Source organism: Lepisma saccharinum, chromosome 9 (genome assembly GCF_977018435.1).
Source record: "Lepisma saccharinum chromosome 9, izLepSacc3.1, whole genome shotgun sequence".
NCBI classification, from domain to species: domain Eukaryota; kingdom Metazoa; phylum Arthropoda; class Insecta; order Zygentoma; family Lepismatidae; genus Lepisma; species Lepisma saccharinum.
Genome location: NC_139237.1, coordinates 88,297,614 through 88,320,808, shown reverse-complemented (window position 1 = coordinate 88,320,808; position 23,195 = coordinate 88,297,614). Strand labels below are relative to the sequence as shown.

Below are 23,195 nucleotides of genomic sequence, written 5' to 3'. Positions count from 1 at the left end.
CCAGGCACGTATCCACGGGGGGGAGCTTTTGGGGCTCAAGCCCCCCCGAAAGTTTTCGGTTTACACTAGATAAAATGAGATTTTTTGTTTCTTGTGGTGTCAAATAAAATAATGTGACCTTAATTTAAGGAGAGAAATAATTATCGAGGCAAGACGGAGAATATTCTATAACCCTGTTGTTGTTAACAGCTCGTATCCAAGGTGGGAATCAGGAAGCTCAAGCCCCCCTTCAGAAAATTTTCAGTTTACGCTAGATAAAATTAGGTTTTTGGCTTCTTGAATAATATGGTGATAATTTGAGAGAGATAATTATCTAGGCAAGACGGAGAATGTTCTATAAGCCTGTTATTGTTAATAGCGCGTATCCAAGGTAGGGATCAGGTGGTTCGAGGCCCCCCCCCACTCCCCAAGGAAATTTTTCAGTTTACACTGACAAAATTAGGTTTTTGACTTCTTGAATAATGTAACGATAATTTAAGGAGAGGAATAATTATCGAGGCAAGACGGAGAATGTTCTACGGACCCAGTTATTGTTTATAGCGCGTATCCAAGGTGGGGATCGTAACTCTTGGACTCCCCCCACCAGGAAAGTTTTCATTTTACACTAGATAAAATTAGGTTGTTGTCTTCTTGAATAATGTGACGATAATTTTAGGAGAGAAATACTTATCAAGGCAAGACGGAGAATGTTCTATAACCCTGTAGTTGATAATATTGCACGTAAACTTTTCTTACGCTTTCGGTGTTGTCGTAGCGAACTTGAACACTATGTAGAAGAGACTTGTCAGCATTTGGAAGCTGCACAACAAAGGTAGCGCCGCAGGTAGGGCGATTCGGATTCATTGTAATTTTTTAATCTCTGGAAAGCGCGAGAGGGAACGTTCTTGAAAAAGAGAAGGAGTCGAACTACTGGCAATATTTACGAATCGTGATATCTGCGAAACGTTCTAGAATATAATGAGGATATTAATACGCGGCTTCAATTTCCCGGTTGATCTGTACAACAGAATAAGTGGAGACTTCAGAGGTAAGTATGACAATTCATACAGTCGATTAGTGATCAGTCAGTGTCCATTGGTTGCTTTATAAAATCTAATGATTCGAAAATGAAATGGACTAAATACCGTAAAGTAACGAATTCTACCACTAGTTCCAGTTCGGTCCCAAAGCTAAAGACATTGACGACAGCGGAACTTCGAGTAGTGCTACGCGTAGTTCGGGTCGAAAGACGAAGAGATCGAAGCTCTCTCTCTCTAAAGTGTATCGGGCTGGGCATTGGAGCGATTTATTAAAAAAGAAATAAGCTGCACAGATCAACTGAAAATCAAAGTTTTGAGTGATGATTTGGTTGTGTGAGGACCAAATTTTGTGTATGCAGTCCGAGAATTTCATGGCATAAAAAAATACTTTTGTTTAAGGCTACTGGGTTCGACACACACTCAACAGACAATTTTGGACACTTGCGAGTGCTTAGGCATGAATATGAACAATTTGGTGGGTTTCGGCTTTTATAAGAGCTGCAAACATGGGAGGACAAGACACATTAGTGGTGTTCAGGCTCGAATGAGAGAGAAATATTCGTGAACAGTTTGATTTCAGTTTCCAGCACACAGTTTGAATCTTGCGTTGTCGAGTGGATTGTGCATTCCGTGCATGTGTAACACCTTCGTAAAAACACTTCTGGTACATAGATGTTTTGATGCCTGATGAGAAGAAATGGACAAACATACATACTGAGATGGTTCCGGCACACAATATTAATGCATGGAAACAGAGGAGTTGAGTGGTAGAAAATGTCCCGATTTCACGTTCTGATTAAAATGACAGCCTTAAACAGTGGCGACGATTTAGGAGATAGTTGCTCCCCATTCTTTTGCCTCCACACTATCACACTATGGCCTCTTAATGCTTGTCTCCTTGTCCACCCCCCCCCCCCCACACACACACATTTTGGAACCCAATTGCCACCACTGGCCTTAAACATACAATTGTGATACCCCTTTAAAAAATGGTGTTCAGCCGTCGCCCCGAAAGGAATTCCTGGATACGTGCCTGCTGCTTCCCGTAAAATATCACTGCACTCTCCACGTTCTTCTTCTTCTGTCTTTTCTTTGGCGCCGCAACACGTTGTTTTTTTATATATATTTGTCACATATTTGTTTTAATTAGTATTCTGCTCGTTCCGCCACCTGAACGCAGCAGCTACGGCTCAAAGGGCAGTGTAGTTACTCCGGAAGAAGGCTCGGAAATGGCAGGCTTCAGAAGTTAACTCATCCAAATTAAATTAAACAGGTATGTGCTCTCTCTAAATTTAAATCATAGTTCACAAATAATTTGATTATAAGTTTTAAAAGTATCTGTTTATTTAATAGCGTATTAATTGGTGCATTCTTCTCCAGCATAGCCATAGGCAGTGACCACACTACGGGGGGGGGGGGGGCAGGAACGCCCCCAATTCTCGTTCGACAATTTCTCTCTCTCTCTTATCTGTCCCCGGTAAAACGACAAAATAAATAAATGAATGAATGCTCTTTTAGCCAAAATATGCATTTTTGTGTCGTATGTAACGGAATAATAAAAATGATTGCCCCGGGAAAATATGATTTACCCCTCCATCTTTACTATTGCGCTGTTACTAGCTACAACATATTTTGATTTCTATTGTTCCCACATATTTATTTTAATTTTAGTATTGTGAATCATATTCCACTGTGTTACCTCACGTAGCCCCCCCCCCCCCCTCCACGCACACATACGACTTCAGATGTAAGTTTTAGACTAAGCTTGTCAAATATCCACTTATATCTTTGTATTCTTGAGCCATTTAAAAAAAATCATTTCGCCCCTTCTTCTGGACTATTTCATAGGAATGTTTTCCCACTGGAAGCCCCTTTGCAGATCGAGATCCGGGGCTATAGCCTTCCCAAGCCAGCGTCCCCTCCAAATACTCTCTTGGCCTCATGAAAGAAAAATATATGTATTTATACGAAATATTAATTTGACTTGGCAGTTTCTCTTTTCGAACAGGAATAAGTTTTAAATTTTAATAGCTTATAAATTTACACTAACAATTTTGAGTAAAGGTTTTGCGAGACCCTAAAAGTACATTTAGAGACTGCAAGGTCAACTCTCGATATTTCAGATATATTAATAATTTTCATCACAATGTCTTGTAATAATTATTTGTTACTTCAATAACTTCCTCGCAAATGTTTCTCGCATATTAAAACATAGATGACAATTTCTGTTTATTTCCTTGTAATGCTGACCTCCGTGGCGAAGTGGTTAGCACAACGTTTTACGATGCCAAGGGCCCCCAGGTTCGAATCCCCGCCCGGGCATGGGTCTTTCCTTTCTTCAATTTCATCATATCATCACGCATCCTCATCTTTGCGATTAGCCATATGTGACAGATAAGCGAAGTAAAATAAACTAAGTCTATTAATCAATTATTTTTTAAACTCTTTAATTCTTCTTTAGCATGCCACGTTTTTGTTAAAATTATATTACGATTTGTAAAATGACGAAATTCTAAAGGAGAACACGCAACTTTCTTTGTAGCGCATCGGTCAGAAAGTTTCAGGAATATGGATTTTCAAAATACATTTTTTCACATGTACTTTGCCCCCTTTTAAAAGTAGCGCGTTTTCAATTATGTTACTAATCATTAAAAGGATGCCTCAATACCATCTTGGAGGATGACAATTATTATTTCCCCCCTCCTAAAAGTAATAATATACTTTCGCTCTCTGAATCTCCCATATAAATGCTAGGGGCCGTCTGCTTCAGCCGAGCTCACTGCTTCTCCGGTGACGTCACGCGTTCGTGCAAGATCGGCAATCTTCGGATGGCTTTACCTAATCTCTATATTCCTTGCGATACTGCAGGCTCTAACAGTCCTCCCCCGCTTTTAACCGCTTGGATCGGTCGATTCTGTGCACAGGGGTGACGGTTCAAATTCGGACACATATACGCGGATCGACCTTAGGGTATGCAGGATATTTTCGGATGGGGCTGGAATTGCAAAGGTGAATATTATATAGCTGCGTTCTAAAGGGGGGCACACCATAAAATATTTAGTAGTTACCTTTTTAATTTTAGTTTTAAAAGTTGTTCAGAGACAAAGGTGGTAATCAGGGTAATTTTAATGAGGGTTTCTACTTACCACTGGATTTTCCAAAGTTGCTTACCGCTTTCATTGAAGATTTCGATTTTCTCAAAATTGCGGAGAGGGCCTATAGCCCCATCAGCTCCTCCCCGCGTACGCCAGTGAATACAGTAATTTTTTGTGCCAGTGTCAGGGTCTAACTTATGGTGTTTTCCCTCACATTTTCTGTGAATGTTTGTGGACTGTTGGGTGTGGATTAATTATTTGTTCTGTGGGTTGATTTAGTAATAAACGTATGTAATTTGTCATAGTACAACCGCGACGTACGGGATGGAAGAAAATAAGTAAGGAAGTCAGAGTCTTTTTTAGTTTCTTTAAAGTTTATTTTATGCACAGAAAGGCTAATTGGGACTACGCCTACACAGTGACGAATTAAGGTGGGTGCTATTGATGCTGCAGCATTAGGCCCATTCCTGAAATAGGCCCAGATGAAACCAGACGAGAATTTTCCGAAAGCTGAACAGTTTTCTTTTGCTATATTAACCTGAAAATAAATCTTAGAATGAAATTTGGAGCCCCAATTTCGGACGCCTAGACACAGCGCTACTTATTATACAGTTACTATTGTGACCACCCATCCATCCTCGTAACACTGCTTACAGCTGGAGAATACAGGTGACCAACTTCCTAACTTGGATTTTTACCTTTCAGGTTTTAAATAACATACGCCAACTCATGCAAATTTCCAAAAACAAGTCTGTAGTTAGTGCTTCCAGTTTTTTTTATTAGAAAACAATCAGATTCACATGCTTCGAACTACTCACAACCGTGGCTTGGCTTCCATAAGCTAAGCCACAGAATATCCTCAAACTTCCATTTCTCTTTTTTACACAGCGTGATTGCCAAAATGGCATTCCTTTACATTGCTGACAAAGTAATAATTTGTACAGCATGATTGCCAGTATGGCTTTTTCTTTACATCGCTCTCTGAGTTATAATTTACATCGTGATTGTCATATGCAATTAATTTTTACACAGCATTTTTGAAATGGAGAACTTATGATCTAACTAACTAACTAACTCTCTAGCCTTCTTGAACCCGAAGGTTTATGGCTGCAGCAACTCAGGCCTTCCATCTGTCCCTATCTTGAGTAAGTTCTATATACTCTTTTCCATCCCTACCGATTTCCCTTAGGTCCATCTCAACGTTGTCCCTCCATCTTCGTCTTGGCCTTCCTACAGGTCTCTTACCATCAGGTTTCCCAACAAGAATCCTGTAAACTCCTCGTTCCTCTCCCATTCGTGCCACATGGCCTGCCCACCTAAGTCTTCTTGATTTAATTATTCTAATAATATCTGGACATGAATACAAATTATGTAGTTCTAACTTATGATCTGTCATATATTCTTTGCACTGTGGCGAAACTATAACGTCGTTGTGTTTATTGTTCACCGAAGATTTTAAGTAAATGCTATCAATTTTACATTAAACAGTTTACTTAGTAAAGCATCAGGTCAAATTTCGTGTTAATCCGGCCCTGGGCCTACAGTTTAAAATGGGTACGGAACAGTGGCGGATGCATAAGTTACAGTTGGGAGGGGGTGAATTTAACTCCGGCACCCCACCTCACCGAGAATCAATACTAATCCATACTTGCACTTTATGTAAACAATACATATTACTGTAAACAGGAACCAAGCTGTCTTCAATGTTTCACAGATTAGAGTATTATTGTGCAAAACAGGGTCCTGGAGTAGAGTAGATGGTTATTATTGTGTGTCGTTATCACAATTCTTCCCATCGCCGCGGTAAACTGAACGATCAGATAAGGTGTAAAGTTAATAAACAAGGAAAACAATTCTCAAGGGGTCTCGGGTTCGGTCCTCTTTTGAGGCAATGTAGTGGTTCGGATCCAAATTTAAACTGTAGGTCCAGTTTCGATTAGCGTATCATAAGCATGCAGTGAAATTAAATCAAATTTAAGATTATATTCTCGGGTCCGTTAAACCTGGTGATCAAGAAGGACATTTGAGTCTTATTAGGGATTCATCCAAAAAATATGGCAGTTGGGGTGGGGGAGATCGCCCCTGTCCCCCCTCCGTAGATCTGCGTCTGGATCCGATCCACTATCTGCTTCCACTGAAAGTGCAAGGACTCTTGTTAAAAGTCCCCTCCCCCCTTGCACTGTTAGAGTGTTTCTATAAAATTTATTGGATCACGTTGAAGTTGGGATTCATTACAATGTATAAAAAGGTATATTGAAACATTTGTTTCATCTATATGGCAAAAACCTTGGTAACTATTATCCGTGACAAAAATATTGAGCCCTCGGTTTACGCGCTTGTAAAATTGTACTCCGTGGGAGGAAGAAAATCAAATATATCTCATTGGAAAGCGTTAAGTATCTACTTTTTAATAATCGTTATTTGAAAATTAATGTTAACTTTGTTATCTTACTATAATAAAAAAATCACTGAAAAGTGTAGTTTTTTCTTCCAATTTTCACGAACGGGGAACCACAGTTCAACACCATACAATTATTTATGGACTGCTTGCATGTTAATATTGTGCAAGAATTTATTATTTAGAGACTCGAGAGCGAGATCGAGTCTCGTCTCGTCTTATACCGAACTTCGGGGCGAAGTGGTTAGCGTAAAGCGCTACGACACCAGTGGTCGCGGGTTCGAATCTCGGCCTGACCATGTGCGTTCTTTGTGAGTGTCGCTTCATCAATCTCATCATGTCATCATCATTGTAGTCGCGATTAGCCAAAAGTGGCAGCAAAAGCGACGTAAAAATAAACAAAATCAATCAATCTCAGCTAGAAATAGCCGTCACCGCATTGCATTTTCTCGATCACCGGTGACAAATCCCAGCAAGTCACTTCCCAGTAATCTTGCAACAACACGGTTGCTTGAGGAGCGTGATTTCGCACTCCTCAAAGTAGTTTCTGCATGTTTAACCTCTTCTGTAATTAAGGAGACGCATGTCCCATACGTTCCTGTGAAACGGTTCCTGCTCAGTATGCTCCTGTAGGAGGTGCCTTAACAGGAGGCCATCCGTGCTTCGAATTAACTTGGGTAGTCAGCCTGAAGCTACTGCAAGACGTTGAGAGAACGTGTACTCAAAGGACAAGAAAACCTAGGTCTTCCGAGTCCATCTAGGTCCTTACCGGCTCAGTAGCTAGATATTTTGGGGCCCTTCCCCCCGCACTATCAAGCACCAACATTATCTTCTTATGCCACGGTTTGTGATATTTACATCCAGAAAATTTTGAAATGAGAAAATCAAGAAAACTCATTGAAATGATATGGTTACATTTAAAGATTTGTAGTTTCCATTTCTGATTAAAAGAAAGTTTAGCACATTCAAGAATATTTGAGTCGATGTTTTAGTGAAAGGGTCGGTGCAGGAACCTACTTTAAATTGTAGGTCCAATTCCGATTAGACTTCCTGTGCATAAAGTGGACTGGAAACCAAAACTTAAACCGAAAAAACTTTTAGTGAAAGAAGAATATCTTTAACAACGTACTCTTAACTACTACTACTTTGGGAAGAAGTATGTTAATGTAAGGCTTGCAACGTCCTCCCCACGTGCTCGGCACAGCGCAGGAGTACTGGCACGGGCTGCGTTTTACACACTAAACCTTGCAATTAGGTGGACGCCAAAAGTCTACCCATATGCGCTAACCTTTTGTCAGCCGTAGAACATGGACTCAGAATTATCTCAGGGCTTGCTGGGTGTAAGGAAAGACTATACCAGCTTAATATATATATTTATATATGTTTATTATAATCTCAACACAAGGGTGTCCGTTAGCACACTTACATAGGTGTCTTTACCTGAAACCCTTACTACGCGCGTGCATTTACTTGTACCACACACGTGCCTTTTGGTTATCACATCGCGCTGCGACGCCAAGGGTCCCGGGTTCGAATTCCGGTCGGGCTTGGTTGTTTGTGAATGTCCATTCATCAATTTCATCATTTCATTACTCATCCTCATCTTCGCAAATTAGCCAAGAGGCACAAAACGCGAAGTAAAATAAACTAAATCAATCAATCAATCAATCAATCACACACGTGCTTTTACCTGTACCACCTTTGGTATAGAAGAGAAAAAGGGGGCAGGGAACATCCAATTTATTCCTCGCTGTGAGGCGCCAGGGGGAGTATGGGGACCTAATTTTTTTAGAGCCTTGGTCGCCGCTGACGTCACGGGTTCCCCTGTAAAAGAGAGTAGGTTGTGCGTAGTACCCCAACCACAGCCGGGAATTGGCCGAAACCAATCTGTACTCCCGAATAACGGGCGCCGGGTAAAAGGATTAAAGGATGCCGCGACACCCCCGGCGTTAGCTGGGAATTGGCAAGCCAACCGGTGTCTCCTATGAAGGGACGGCAGGTTAGAAAGGAAGGTCCGGGTGCTCCCAGACAAGCCGGGCAGGTAGAACCTGGGCACCTATCAGCCTAAGCGAGCGGACCAGGTAGGTAGGTTGCTGCTAGGGTCTTCTTCTTCTTTCTCCGTCCGTCCTTCCTTCTGGGATGGCTTCTAGTTCTCAGGCTGGGAGGCCAGTTAACCCTGGATATTTGCCTGTTGACATCAGGGAGCCAACTGAGCTCCGGGCCTGGCTGCGCTGGCTTTATACTCGCGGGGGCGGCGCATGGGTGGTGAAAATTTTAACTACAAGTACGCGTTGCTAACTCATTTTTTTACATATAGCAAACTTCGTACTGAGAAATATCAAGGTTTTGACATTGAGAAATCACTAGTGGGAAAATCACTAGATGCACGCGTTAATATAAAGTAAAACTGTGTGCATTCAGACAATACAATTAATAATGAGCCTCGCAGGACTCTGCAATTCTAAACAACGAGTTGAACAGTGTATATGACAATAATTGATAACATTTTCTGAATACAGCAACCACGCAGGGTCTAATAATAAGCGAAACTAATAAACGTAGAGGTGGATCCGTTAGCGTTTACAGAATACAGTGACCACGCAGGGTCAAATAATACGTAGAGGTGGATCCGTTAACACATTTAAACTAAAAGCGTACGCCTCGCAGGGACATATAGCATGCATTCTTCTTAACAAAATATAATATGGCGACCACGCAGGGTCGTTAAATGTGGCGACCACGCAGGGTCGTTACAGGCTACAAGTAAAAGAAGAAAAAAAGTTAAGAATAATAATTGTACAGTGGGATCCATGAGTATTACCGTGCAAATCGTCCATCATCATGTTCATGCACTTTATTTGACCCAATAAGAACTTCAAGAATTAAAAGAAAACTCAAGACAAGCTGTTGAGAACTTCTGCACCAGCAGACATAAAAATCCATCGCTTAAAAGCACACAGGATGTAAGATAAAAATTAATGAAAATAGTCATGGACAATTTGCACGGTAATACTCATGGATCCCACTGTACCGAGTTGAATGGTGACACTTGTTTTCAAGTGCTGATCCCCCCCCCCAGAAGTATAGGGCCACTTCACTTGAAACTCTTCAATGGGAACAAGGTTCGAGTAACACGTTGTATGTTTTCCGTCTCCCCTTAACTCTGACAAGTGTAAATTTCTCCGTCGCATATTCTGACTTTATAGTCTAGAAAAGAGCTTTGAATGGCTCCCTCTGTGCCCTGGGCTTCAGCGCCCCTAGCCTGCCCCTCCCTACGGGCCTGGTCCTTGCATCTCAACAGTCTTCAGACCAACTTGTAATAGAAGCTTCGTATTCATCAACTCCCATCTTGTTACTAAGGATAAAGACAGTTTTAAAACATACTTTGTTAAAACTAACATAGCTTATCAGTGGAACATCGCGTGCCGTACCACCAGTTAAAGCAGTGGCGTGCGTCAAAATTCGTCTTCCGAACACACAATAATTACAATAACCACTTACCCCTGGCCCAATAGCCTTTGAGAGCTAAGGCCTACCTACCGACCAGTTACGGGGTGACATGTTGTCAGCACGACGAACCCCCAGTCGTTGTTGTAGGGTTCCATGACCTACAACGCTACTCGATCGAAGCTCCCCCAATTTCGTCACGATGGTGTGTGGCCACCGGTCCCATAAACAGGCCGAAATCTCAGGAGAAAAGTTGTTACGCTTCTCCCAAGACACTCGAACCTGCGAACGTCTCATAGCCCGAGCCCAATGCAATATGCCTTAGACAGCATGGCCACGGTGAGTGAAATAATAATAATAATGATGATGATGAACGGGGAAATAAAGCAGTGACCAGTAAAACAAAAGTCGTACAAAATTCTTGATTATAATTGTTGTTGTTGCCGGCCCCCGTGGTGAAGTGGTTAGCACATCGAGCTACGACCCCAGGAGTCCCGGGTTCGAATCCCGCCCTGGGCATGGATGTTTGCGAGTGTCCATTCATCAATTTCATCATGTCATCACTCATCCCCATCTTCGCAAATTAGCCAAAAGTGGCACATGAAGCGAAGTAAAATAAACCAAATCAATAACAAGAATTAAATTGATTGATTGATTTGCTTTATTTTACTTCGCTTCTTGTGCCACTTCTGGCAAATTTGCGAAGATGGGGATGAGTGATGATATGATGAAATTGATGAATGGACACTCGCAAACATCCATGCCCAGGGCGGGATTCGAACCAGGGACCCCTGGCGTCGTAGCTCGATGTGCTAACCACTTCACCACGGAAGTCGGCATACTGATGGTGTAGTAACGTTGTCGCCTTGTAATCAAGGGGTCCCGGTTTCGATACCCAGTGGAGGCACCACTTTAAACTGTACGTCCAGTCCCTATTAATGCAGAAAGTGGACCTACACAAGCTCAAACTCTTTACTGACTTCGCCTTCTCGAACAAAAGAAGGAAACAATAGACTCGTGATTATAGACAAACACGAATATTCTTGGAAGAGGAACAAATATGACGCAGCCATTTACTTAAGCAGGAGGTGACTTTTCAGAGCAGAATCCGCGAATTTTTAAAACAGAAAAAAAAAGAGTTTTTAATCTTGCCTTGTTCTGTACATCTTTAATCCCCTCAGCAACAGTTTCCACGGCGTGGGATCTCAAAGTTAATATCCTGTGACTCCAGAACTGTTATTTCAACTGGAACTTCCTGGAACTGGAGTCTCCCTGGAGAAAGAAAAGGAAGTAGCGTTAAGTTCTACAGCACTTGCATGGCGTTTGGACTAAGGAGAGAAAAGTTAAGGAAAGCCGTCGCTGGTTATAATCAGACTGAAAGTTAAGTAAGTGTAGCAGCCAATCCAGCATTTTCTTTGTTTAACTCTGCCTACTTTTCGGCGCTAAGATTTCCGAGCATTATCATAACCTGGACGACATACTGAGAATATGTTTGTGATTTCATCAGGTTTGTTGAGGAAAGTGGGATGAGGTAAATAAATTATCGTAAATACTTATGTGAATTATTCATATTTTACGTAGCTTTTCTGTCACTTATGGCTAATAGCGTGTTTTCCGGTTTCGCCTAATGCCTTATCAGTAGAGACCGGATGTTTAGGCACTAAAAACATATAAAATATGCAGGCAAATAAGCACTTATAATTTTCAAAATAGGCAGTAAAATAGGCATTAAAATACAAATAGGCAATAAAAAAAGGCAATGAAATTGAACTCAAAATAATGAAGATAGACATACAAAAAGAAATAGGTGTTTAAATAATATAAAGACTTACCTGTACATTCTTTATAGTTGCTTAAAATAAACCAGGAGCTCATCATTAGAGACAGCAGTCCAATGTTGTACTTAATAAATCACTACAAACAGGAATCACGTCAGCCCAAAATTTTCCATTGTATAATGGCTACACACAATAGTCTGACAAAAGAAATTGTTGGCTACTTCCAACCAGTACGCAAATTAATTAAATATACACTTTATCACTGCACACAGGGTTATTTCAGTTAAAAAATTTACACTACGTATTCCACACAGCAGTTCGAACTAAGAAACTGTTTAAATGCATTTCAAGTTTGTACTGTACCGTTTGGCAGTCTCTGAATAAGAAGCACTAATTGTGGTTGCCCATCACAACAAGGTATTTCTTCAGGTGATCAACCGACAAGTTATGTCTGCGATCGGATAACACATTTTTTAGAATTGAAAAAGATCTTTCAACCTCCACAGATGTTACCGGAGCATACTTAAAGCACGCGAGAACATGTGGATCTAACTCAGTTTGTATATTTTCAGCTTTCAGAACTTGTTGAATTGCCCTTCATTTGTCCAAGTCCTTATTAGCTGCAATAACTCGCTAACTGTTATTTTTAAATTTCTTGGAAGCATCGGAAAATAATCCTGGGAACAGGAAATTGTATGCACAGAGTTCAGTCATGTCCCAATTTTAAAGAAAATGCCTAAAATAGGCAACATGTGGCATTTATGAAATAATATAGGCAATATCGTATGAAATAGGCAATATAGGCAAAATTAAATTGCCTTTAAATGAAGCTAATCCCTCTTCCCTGGCCTTCGCAACATTCGTTTTCATCATATCTCTAACAGGAAAGAATAGGCATTTTGCCTAACATCCGGTCTCTACTTATCAGTACACGATGATATGATTTATGATCCAACCGTCATTTTAGGCGAAACAGGAAAACGGTAACGTAAGAGAAGCAGAGATGGAAGGAATGAAAAAGAGGGTAACATATGAAATCGATAGAAAGAGAAATAGGGCTGATAGAATAAGAGTGGAAGAATGAGTGATGGAAAGATAGAAAGAGATGAAGGAGTAGGAGAGAAGTGAAGCAACAAAAATAAAGGAGAAAGAAAAAGGAACAGAATAAAGAAACGTAGGCAGATACAGATAGAGTAGAAGAATGAAAGAGAAAGAGACGAAGAAGAAGATTGGGAAGGGATGGAGAGAGAGAGATGAAGGAAGAGGAGGAATGAAGATGAGAGAAGGAAAGAGAGAAAGAGAAAAATAATGAAGATGAAGAGGAGAGGGTAGAATAGAAGAGAAAAACAGAAGGAAGAGAAGGTGAGAGAGAAGAAAAGAGATAATGAAAAATGAAGGAAGTGAAGAAGAGAGAGAGAAAAGAAAACAGATGGAGGAAGAGGAGATAGATGAGCCAAGAGAAGGAATAAAAACATAAAGAGGAACAGAGAAAAGCAAAGGAGGAGACATGAAGAGTAGACTATTGAAAGATAGAGAGCAAAGACAAATAGAAAGCGGATGAAGGAAAAGAGAGAGAACACAAGTGAAGAAAGACGTGAGAGAGAGAAAGAAAGAAAGGGAACAAGAGGGGAGAGAAAGAGAAAACAGATTAAGGAAGAGGACAGAGATGAAGGGAAGGAAGACAAATGAAGGAAGAGAGAGAAAGAGAAAGAGATTGTCAACAGCAGAAAGAAGAAGTAACAGCGAAAACAAGAGAGAGTGTGAAAAATGAAAGAAACGAATGAAGAAAGAAATCGAGAGGGAGGGATAGTAGCTACGACATTCGAAGGCCTCCACCCTTCAACCCACACAAACAAAATTCTCTGGCGACCGCACTGCTGGAACGCGGTGCTGATCACGTCACATCCACTGTAGCCGAGATCGAAAATGTGTGGATGGAATGGCTCTATTGCAACAATCAAGCCCCTTACTTTATTTTCGTGGAACGAATTCCTGGGCACCAGAACCAAGGAAGCAAATTAGGGTGGGCAGATTGACAATGCAATTCATCACGATACGCTTGTTCGCAAATCTCGCTCGGTGGAAATCTCATCAAGCGACGCTAGACAGTTTTTCGTTACTCGTGGCGTCTTGACACTGGAACTATAAATATGCCTCTCCACCCTCCGTTCTAAAAGTGGGCCCGACCTCCTGCCTGTGACTGGCGTCCAGAGGGAAATTCAATCGGGGTATTTACAAAAAGGGATTTCTTGTCTTGCTCGAGGGAAAGTTTAATTGCGGAAAGGGATTTTTCACCACTCGAGGGAAATTTTCCATGCAGAAAGGGAATTTTTCAGAAACAATTTTTTCTTGCATAATGCAAACTTAATTACAAAAGGGAATTTTACTAATAATAATCTTTTATAACCTCTCAATTATTTCTGAAACACGCGGTAGAGTTTTATCCTTTTTAAAAAACGAATTTGGTTTATTTTACTTCCATGAATGAGGATGAGTGATGATCTGATGACATCGATGAAGGGACATTCACGAACAACACCCATACCCAGGTTAGGATTCGAACCAGGGACCACACTGGCGTCATTGCGTTGTGCTCACCCCGCCACTTTCGTCGGTTGGAAATGTTTCGTGCAAAAGGTAGAGTTTTCTCATGAAAATATGATTTTTTTCAAATTAATTTTTCTTTGAATTTTGAAATATTTTGGTTCTACATGCGAACCACTGTGCAATGTATGTACTTCCACCGGGTAACGAACAGTGTTTATTTCAGAAAATTTGCTCCGGCGGGGGGGGGGCATTCCAGAGAACCGGGAGGGTGTTGTGAATCTCATCTGCGAAATACAACATATGTGCGTTTAACATTGAGAATTGCCTGTGAGAATTAACGCTGAGCGTTACAGTTGGGAAATGACGTACAGTAACAAAAATAAAGTAGGGTGCGGTGACCTATGTATACTTAGTGATTCAATGTGGAAAGACATAGATTTTTCTGTTATTTGTCATTAGTCTGTTGTTACAAATATTATCTTGTGCAATTAGCATTACAATAGTAAATAGTAAATTACAAAACATCACATACTTTTACATTTTATCATCCAGAACAAATTCCACAATGGTGAACCAGGAAAAAATATTACAATTATTAAACTCGATAGAACACATCATGCAACGCATAAGATGGCATGAAGAATTTACAGCAATCTTATCCTGCGAGCTTTCTTCGTGGCATATACTGCAATGCAGCTCAAATGTAGGGTGACCAGACATGCTCTTTTTAAGAGTATTATACTCTTTTAGAGGTTCATATACTCTATACTCTTTTCAATTTGCAAAAATCTCCAAATATACTCTTCTCCTTGCTATTTAATTTCATTCATTATTTTACGCGTAAAATGCGTTAAAATCCACAGAAAGAAAAGAAACAATGATGGGTAAGTGGAGGTCAGTACACGCTGGGTCAAATTTAAAAGTGATTGTGCCTCTTATAAAAATCTTGTTTACTCTGCCTGGTACAAATGTTGATTGTGAAAGACTCTTCAGTGTTATTAAAACTTATTGGCGAGAGAGAAAAGTACACTCCTGGTGTCAATACTCGAACAAGTAATGAAAGTGAAATTCAGTGTGAACATGACCTGTGAAGAGTTTGGACTGGCAATAAAGGACGATTTAATCATAATTTAATTACATTAGACCCATAAGTAATTTGAATCTGTAAAGTGTAGTCCTATTTTATAGGGGCTATAATGGAAGCAATAACAAATAGCCACCCTTATTTTCGTTGTCTTTTTGTTTTGTGATCTTCACACCTTCAACCTATACACTATACTCTTTTTGGTCAACAAATATCTCGTCACCCTATCAAATGCGTCTTGTCATTTGTAGATCACCACTTGTCTGTAACGTTTACATTCTCGAAGGTACGTACAAAAAAAGCAATGCGGTGGCTAGATTCTAACAATCGTATAAAGATTTTTCTTTAACTCAACACTGTTCTTGTCAGTCCACCTTTGGCTCAACAATCGTTTTTCTTATCGTTTACAAATATACCACAGACAAATATACTGTTGTGTGTGTATCAATTACTAAGAAAATGCCGCTTCGGCTTTGATGACAACGAGTCGGCGCTTTTGGTGTGGAAAGCACTAGTGCACATTCGAGATGGGAGAGAGGAGATAAGGCTAGTGCGGCTGCCAGTTTCATTCTGCTTCTTCTGTAAGATTGGACAAGTGAGGGCGTTGTTATTTACACAGGGAAATATAAAGGCAAGGATATTCGCCACACAAAATAATGAGGTCCCATGCGAGGGAAGCAACGGCACCCCGGAAAGGTGCCTGAAAAGACACTGGTAACAAAGCTGGGCCCCCTTTATTATAAGCCGATAACGTTAATATCACTACGCCACCGGCAAGGCTGGAATTTCGGAAGAAATTTCCTGATTGAAATTTCTTCCGAAAGGAAAATGTAACTACTATAAAAGGGATATTTTCTTTAATTTTTTCTAAATAAAAAGTGACTACCATGCGAGAGACCTGGGTTCGATCCCCGGTGGGGGAGAACCGGGATTTTTTCCGGCTGATCACATCACCCCCACCGTCCGCCGCGATCTAGAAAGTGTGTGGCCCTAACTCCACACCCCCTATACACCTTCATGGCGTAGTGCCAAGCACAGGAGAGCACTTTACCTTTACATAAAAAGTGAATTTTTGTTACAGGAAGGGATAGTGTACTTAGAAAACTGAAATTTTTCGTACTAAGTCGATATTTTACTTTTTGACGAAACAGTATTTTTTTTAAAAAATAATGGAAATCGTTCTTACCAGATGGAAAATGTCTTATACGAATTTTTCAGAAAAGTAAAATGCAGTTCTTTCCGAAAGGGATTTTTCATTTATGAAGAGGGATATTTACCTACAGTGTGGGACTTTCTGAGAAACAAGGTTACTGCCACTGCCATCTGCGTGTATTGTTGGTTCAATACGCAACCAGCGAAAAGCCAGTAGGAGGTGGAGAGCAGAAGACATTCTGCGGAAGCTGTGCCAATCCCCCCTCCCAACCAATCCTTATTGCTGTCCACCTTAAGTTTGTCAAGACTCGCCAAGAAGACAAAAGGGAGATATGTGCCCGTGGATTCGTTCCAGGAATCGAGTCGGATGTCTGTCCCGTATGATGCACGGCCCCTGTCAGGTTCAATGCCTTGCTGAAAGATTGTCCCTGGGAGTCGAACAGCATTTTGGAATTCCGTGTCGGAACTTAAGCTGATTACGAAGCTGGAGAAAATGGTATTTACCTGTGTAGCACATCTTTCCCCTTTTCTCTTCCCCTTCTGGTACAAAAATTTAAGTTTGTTTTAAACCTAGAGTATGTTAGGAATAGAGAGAGAGCCTTAGGACCGCCTAGACGAAAGCATTTCCCTTAACATTTTTCTTAACATTTATGCCATGACCTATATGCTACCGTCTAAAATGAAAAATCTTATGACTTTTCAGATGCCATGGCATGTTTCATGGCATTTCTCAGGGATAGGCTCGGTCCGTATCATTTTTGTAGCGTAACCAATCAGAAGCGACCTCTAGGTCACGAGTGAAGTTGTAATGGCGGCCGCGTGAGATGTAAACAATGTATCACTTCACATTTTTGAAAGCCCATAAATATTGAACCGAGAGGATTAACGTTTCGTATAAAACGTTATTGGGTACAAAAGCAATGGCACTGCTTAAATACATACTTTACAACGTTTACTGTACACGTATGGAAGAGTATTTGAGTTGTTTCAATTGTAAACACCGTGCACTCACCATAGATGGTATAACTCGACGTGCCTTTCGTGTTGTATATGTTATACATTATAATCTCAACAGCTAACCGAAACGTTCCACGAAATGCTTCCGTGTAAGGTACTATCTGCTATGAGATTTCTGGAAGCATTTATGCTAGCACAAATGTTAAAGGAAATGCTTTCGCCGGCCTAAGCGTGTTTTCAGGCCAAGAGGGATGAAGCCGTGAGGGAAAGGGGGCGAGGCAAAACCGCCATATTTGGATATGTCACAGTTGCAGCTGGTACAGTGGTGTAAGTAGGGATTGGAGCGTGGAATGTTTGTTTGTGTAGTGCATACTATCTGTACATTTCAGTGACAATGCGAGTAGATAATAAATAAGAAGCTATGCCTCTGTGCGTAGCTATCGGATGGAACAATAGAAGTGGCAAGGGTAAGAGGTTGAAGAAGATTGTGTTCCCCAGATAAACATGCTTACAACATATTTACGTTTATTATACCCGCATTTCTTTCTGTAATTTTAGATGGTATTATTATTAATGGTATGAATAAAATTTTAAATTCAAAATTGTGACATATGGAAATATCAAAAATTCTTCGCACGTTTCCTAAAGATAACTATTGCGAATGTCTATACGTGTTGCTAACTTTGTGGAATGTAAATTCATTGAGCGAACAAAGAGACTTCAGACATGAAAAAAGAGACATGTGTCGCTTGGACACCAACCATCAGAAATAAATGAGACCTTCCGAACCGAAGCGACACGCCAAGCTGCACGTGTCGCTCGGACTGGGCCGTCGTTTTATTTATTTATTTATTTATTGAACTCAACAGGTACATACCTAATTACAGAGCCCATATGAAGGATACATAGTCATTACAATTACATATATTTCTATAATATAGAGATAGAAATTATATATAAATATATACATACACACATATATATATATATATATATATATATATATATATATATATATATATAGACATACATATACACACACACACACACACACACACACACACACACATATATATATATATATATATATATATATATATATATGCACTTTATCACACAATTTAAATACGAACTTATGTGTTTAAGCTTGGCCATTGTGTTAATAGTGGCTTTACTGAAGTCCCTTAGATTCATAGAAAAGATGTCAATGGTGTTATTCTTGATTAGCAAGTTATTGTAACTGGTGCACATTCTCCACAATGGAGATTTCTTTTTAATTTCGGATCTAGCCTTTTTTATAAGAAAAACTTCATTCTTTAGTCTAGTTTTCGACGACGGGATTCGAAAATTAATCTGGCAGAGTAGATGTTCAGCATCTATTTCGTGATTTAACAATTTCCACAAGAATACTATTTCATGTAACCTTCTTCTGTGACACAGCTTTGTAAACCGACATTCATATATTAGGTTGTCGTAGTGTTCAAATGTGGGGTAAACGTTTTGAAATTTGTATTCTTAATACAGTCTATCGTGTCGCCTTGGTTTGTTTGTGGCACATGCACGGTTAATATTTTTGCTTCAGACTGAAGGGGCTCGTGTCACTTGTGGCCTCAAATAATGGAGTTTTCAGATCGAATGTACACGCGACTCATGTCGCATCGGAACGAGCCAGCCAACGTTTACACCTGCCTCAGCGGTAAGGACAAGCCCGGATTAGAGAAATAATCAAAGCGGCACGTATCGCTTGTTGTTTCGGTATGAAATCTTTATTCAGACCGAAACGACAAGCAACAAATACTGCTTGGAAGCAAACTCTTAGAAATCAATGAAACTTTTCCAACCGAAGTGACACGGCAAGCCGCTTATATCACTCAGACTACTCCGTTTTCCAAACAGCGTTTATCGTTTCGCTTCGGTCTGTTTGTAACGCATGCGCGGTGAATGCTTGCTTTAAGGGAGATTTTACACCAGAGTGACACGCGGCATGTGTAGCTTAAGGATTTCACCAATCGAAGGCAGTCTTGTGCGACCTGTCATGCCGCCACGGTCTGAAACGTTGCTGTTGATTGGCTCGTTCCCAAGCGACACGTGTCGCCTGTCGCTTCAGTGTGAATTCTACCCAAAGCATAATATGCACCGCAGATGCGAGAACAACACACCGAAGCGACACTATGTATGGTATTGGGAAAACGACCCAGTCCAAGTGACACGCGAGCGACAAGCGACACGTGCAGTTTATCGTGTCGCTTCGGTTTAAAAAATTGCATTCATTTCTGAGAGGCGGTTGCCAAGAGACACTTATCGCTTGTCGCTTCTGTCTGAATACTTCCATTGAATGAACGGGCTCCTGTCTTTTGTCGCCTATCGAGTGTCGCGTATCGCCCGATGTTTCCGTCCGAAATCTACCTATAAACTCAACTTATGCTCAGGCCCGTAAGCTAGTGTTGTCACGGGACGAGACGGGACAGGCTTTTAAAAATTCGAGACGAGACGAGATTGACCATGTGTCATGAGACAAACGAATATTTTCGAGACGAGACAGCATTTCCACGAGACGAGACAGGCCAAAGTCTCGTCTCGTGGGCAACACTACCCGTAACTAGAGGGGGGCAGGGGTGGCAACTGCCCCCCCTGTGAAAAATACAGAACACATTCCTACCTGAAATTCTCCATAATCTTTACAATTATATCATGTGTTACTCTAGCAACATAACAAAGACACTTATTGATTTTGTGTTTTATTAGGGTGTATGGGATTCCGTATAATGTTGTATCATGATTGGGGTGGGGGAGGGGGGAATTCCCTGCCAGATTCAGACTTCGGAAAATGATTTCGCAATTTTCAATATCTAGAACAGTTGTGACATTTTGAGTAGTCTTGTATTAAAGGTGCCTTAAGGTGTCGGATGTTCTTCTTGGGTGTTTTGCTTTGAACTTTGAACTGCTTACATTTTTGCTTCATGTGGTAGAGAGAGGGAATGGATATTGCTTTGTGTTACTTATTGTTGCTTTGTTGCCACTTCTAGCTAATCGCAACAATGAGTGATGACGTGAAATTGTGGAAGAGACACTCATAAACAGTGACGCAACCACAGGAAGGCATGAGGCATTTGCCCCTCCCCCCGACATTGAACGGAAGTCCATTAAAGGGGAAGCAAACATTGAAGTAAAGAACAAGACTAGGAGAATCTAAGAATAGCAGGACAATTGGATACTCATGATGGAATTAGTTTTTACGTGTTCCTTGCATTTTTCTTCCAGACGGCCAAGGGGACTTGCAAGGGGCAATTGCCCCCCTCCATTTCAAATTTTATACAAATAAAAATACATTTCGTAAAATTTTCTTGCTCGCTTCGCTCGCGATCTCTCCTATTCTTATAGTCTAAGTTCAGAGCCATAGCTATGGGGCGGCGGAGTCGGCCCTGGGAGCCAAATGATTTATAGTAAAAAAAAAATGTTAGAGAATGACATGGCGCCCCGTAAAGTTATTTGCGCCCTACTAAAACAATTTCTTTCTATGAAACTTAATATGATGACACTGTCATCCAAGAAGTCATTGATCAGTCAAGGGAATCCTATTTGTTTGTCAGGTGTCAAAACATGTATTTCAACTATAATATAATACAATTCACACAATATTTTGCAAAATGGTTAATGTAACCAGTAGGCAAACATTGTCTCTAGTGATGATAGAGAAATATAGAAGGAAATAGAGTCCGTGGTGGACTAAGGGACCCATGCTTTAATGTTTTAGCAAGTACAAAAAAATGTATTACAAATATTTACACAATTCATCAAAGTGTAGATAATATGTAACCATTATTATTTAATTAATTCGATTTTTCTTGCATAACACAACACAATGGTGTTGTTGGTTTCACGTTTGATACCTTTGTGAGTAAAAGTCTTGCATACTGGAAACCAGAGGGAATCATTATGAAGCATGATTTATAAAGAGCTCCCTTAATCAGTTTTGCAGAGGCCCAAAGCTGTTGGTACATATTAATCATCTATTAACATCTATTAAACTTTATATTCTTTGCAGTGGCGTGCCCAGGATTTTCGAAAGGGAGGGGTTATGTCTACATTTTTAAGTAGTCATTCCTCATTTTGCCATATTTTCCTGTCTTTGACGTTATTTTTTTTTAAATATTGGACCAAAAGGGGGGTATAACCCCCACTAGTCCCCCCTTGGGCACGCCACTGATTCTTTGGCAATCTGGAAAGATCATTATCGAAATATGCTATTTGAGGTTGCTCGAAGTTTTTATTGTTCGTTGCAGTTTCAAGATATCATCCACTTATCTCTTTTGGGGGAGGGGGCAAGTGCCTCTGTGTGTCCTGCTATATCTGCCAATGTGACACAATATGTTAAGAAATTGCCCCCTCTATGATTGACTTCGCCCCCCCTATAAAGAATTCCTTGCTACGGGCCTACTTATGCTTACTTATTGAGGTGGCGTTAATCGTGTTAATCGTGTTAAACCTTTGTACATAGCTAATATTTTTATATAATAATGTTTTGTGATGCATTTACGAGTGTAGGAGTTATAATACAACTCCTATTTTGATTCTGTTGTTATTTCATTAAACTCTTTCTGGTGCACTAACGAGATATAATAGAGCATTACCGCCCCAACACAAAAAAAAATAGATCTCTTTGTTTTAACGTCAAAACTAGTTACTAAGAACTTCGTGTTTTGTTTCTGACGATTTAAACATAAAGAAACATAACAAGCAACCTAACATAGACGCAACAGCCGGTTGGCACATCCCAACATGGCGTCCGCCGCAAGCTATTTTGGCTTCAGCTGACGTCACATACGCTCTCTCTATTCCTTCTATACTCTAAGGTTTAAAACAAGTCAACCCCAGTTGGGCGCCAATTGAGCTAAAAACACCGCACACAAAATTTGGGATCCGAGCGACATTTTCCGGCCTTGCTCCACACGTTTTTATTTTTCCCATAAGGATACCATGCCCAGAATGCAGGCATCCCAGCCGAACCTGCTGTATGACCCTCAAAGGAGATAATCAATTTATCATTTTAAACTTGAGCTCAAAGGTAGAGCCTAATCGGGAAGTGGGATCCGAACCACTATGTCCCTCCACCGGATGCGTGACTATTTGTTTAAAAAGGAGTTGACTTTATTGTTGACAAGAAGGAATTGATGTTACTGCTGCATTTACATAAGAACCATAACCCATAGCGGTCTATGATAACTATATTGGTAAATTATGTGGTAATTTGAGCTAAGAGATTATGTTATTTTGATGTTATAAACACATACCTACAATAAACGTGTGGGTGGGACAAGTATGGGACGCAAAAAATTGACCACACCCATATGAACATTTTAGCTTGAGCCACCCCTGCCAACATACAGAAATTACTGGACCTAAAATACAAATAAAATAAAAAAAATCCAGATCTGTTGTGTACGTTTCATATATCATCTAAAGAGAAGAGAACGTGTATCCCTCTTATTTTAAAAGAACTCTCTTGGCTAAACATCAAAAACAAAGAAAATACTTCTCACCTTTATACACAAAATTCTTAGGAACGGCTCTTCAAAACACGTATCCGTTAAGATCTGTTCTAGAACATCGGTCGAACACGATATCTGCAAAAAACACTCTATCTAAAAAATATCCACATATAAAACTTCCACCTATAGGAAGTCCTCCATTCTTACAAGCATTAGAGGATGGAACGAA

General features: G+C 40.3%; 1 protein-coding gene across 1 annotated transcript in view; it reads right to left on the bottom strand.

Annotated features, from left to right (window-relative positions):
• Positions 1-23,195, bottom strand: part of LOC145992813 (superoxide dismutase [Cu-Zn]-like) — a 72,128-nt gene extending 48,933 nt beyond the window's left edge. The window contains exons 1-2 of the mRNA XM_083129201.1: positions 23,018-23,195; positions 11,112-11,231 (exon numbers count right to left, since the gene is read on the bottom strand). Coding sequence (XP_082985327.1) covers positions 11,112-11,125 — 14 coding nt within the window. The 5' untranslated portion in view covers positions 11,126-11,231; positions 23,018-23,195. The remainder of the gene's footprint in view (positions 1-11,111; positions 11,232-23,017) is intronic.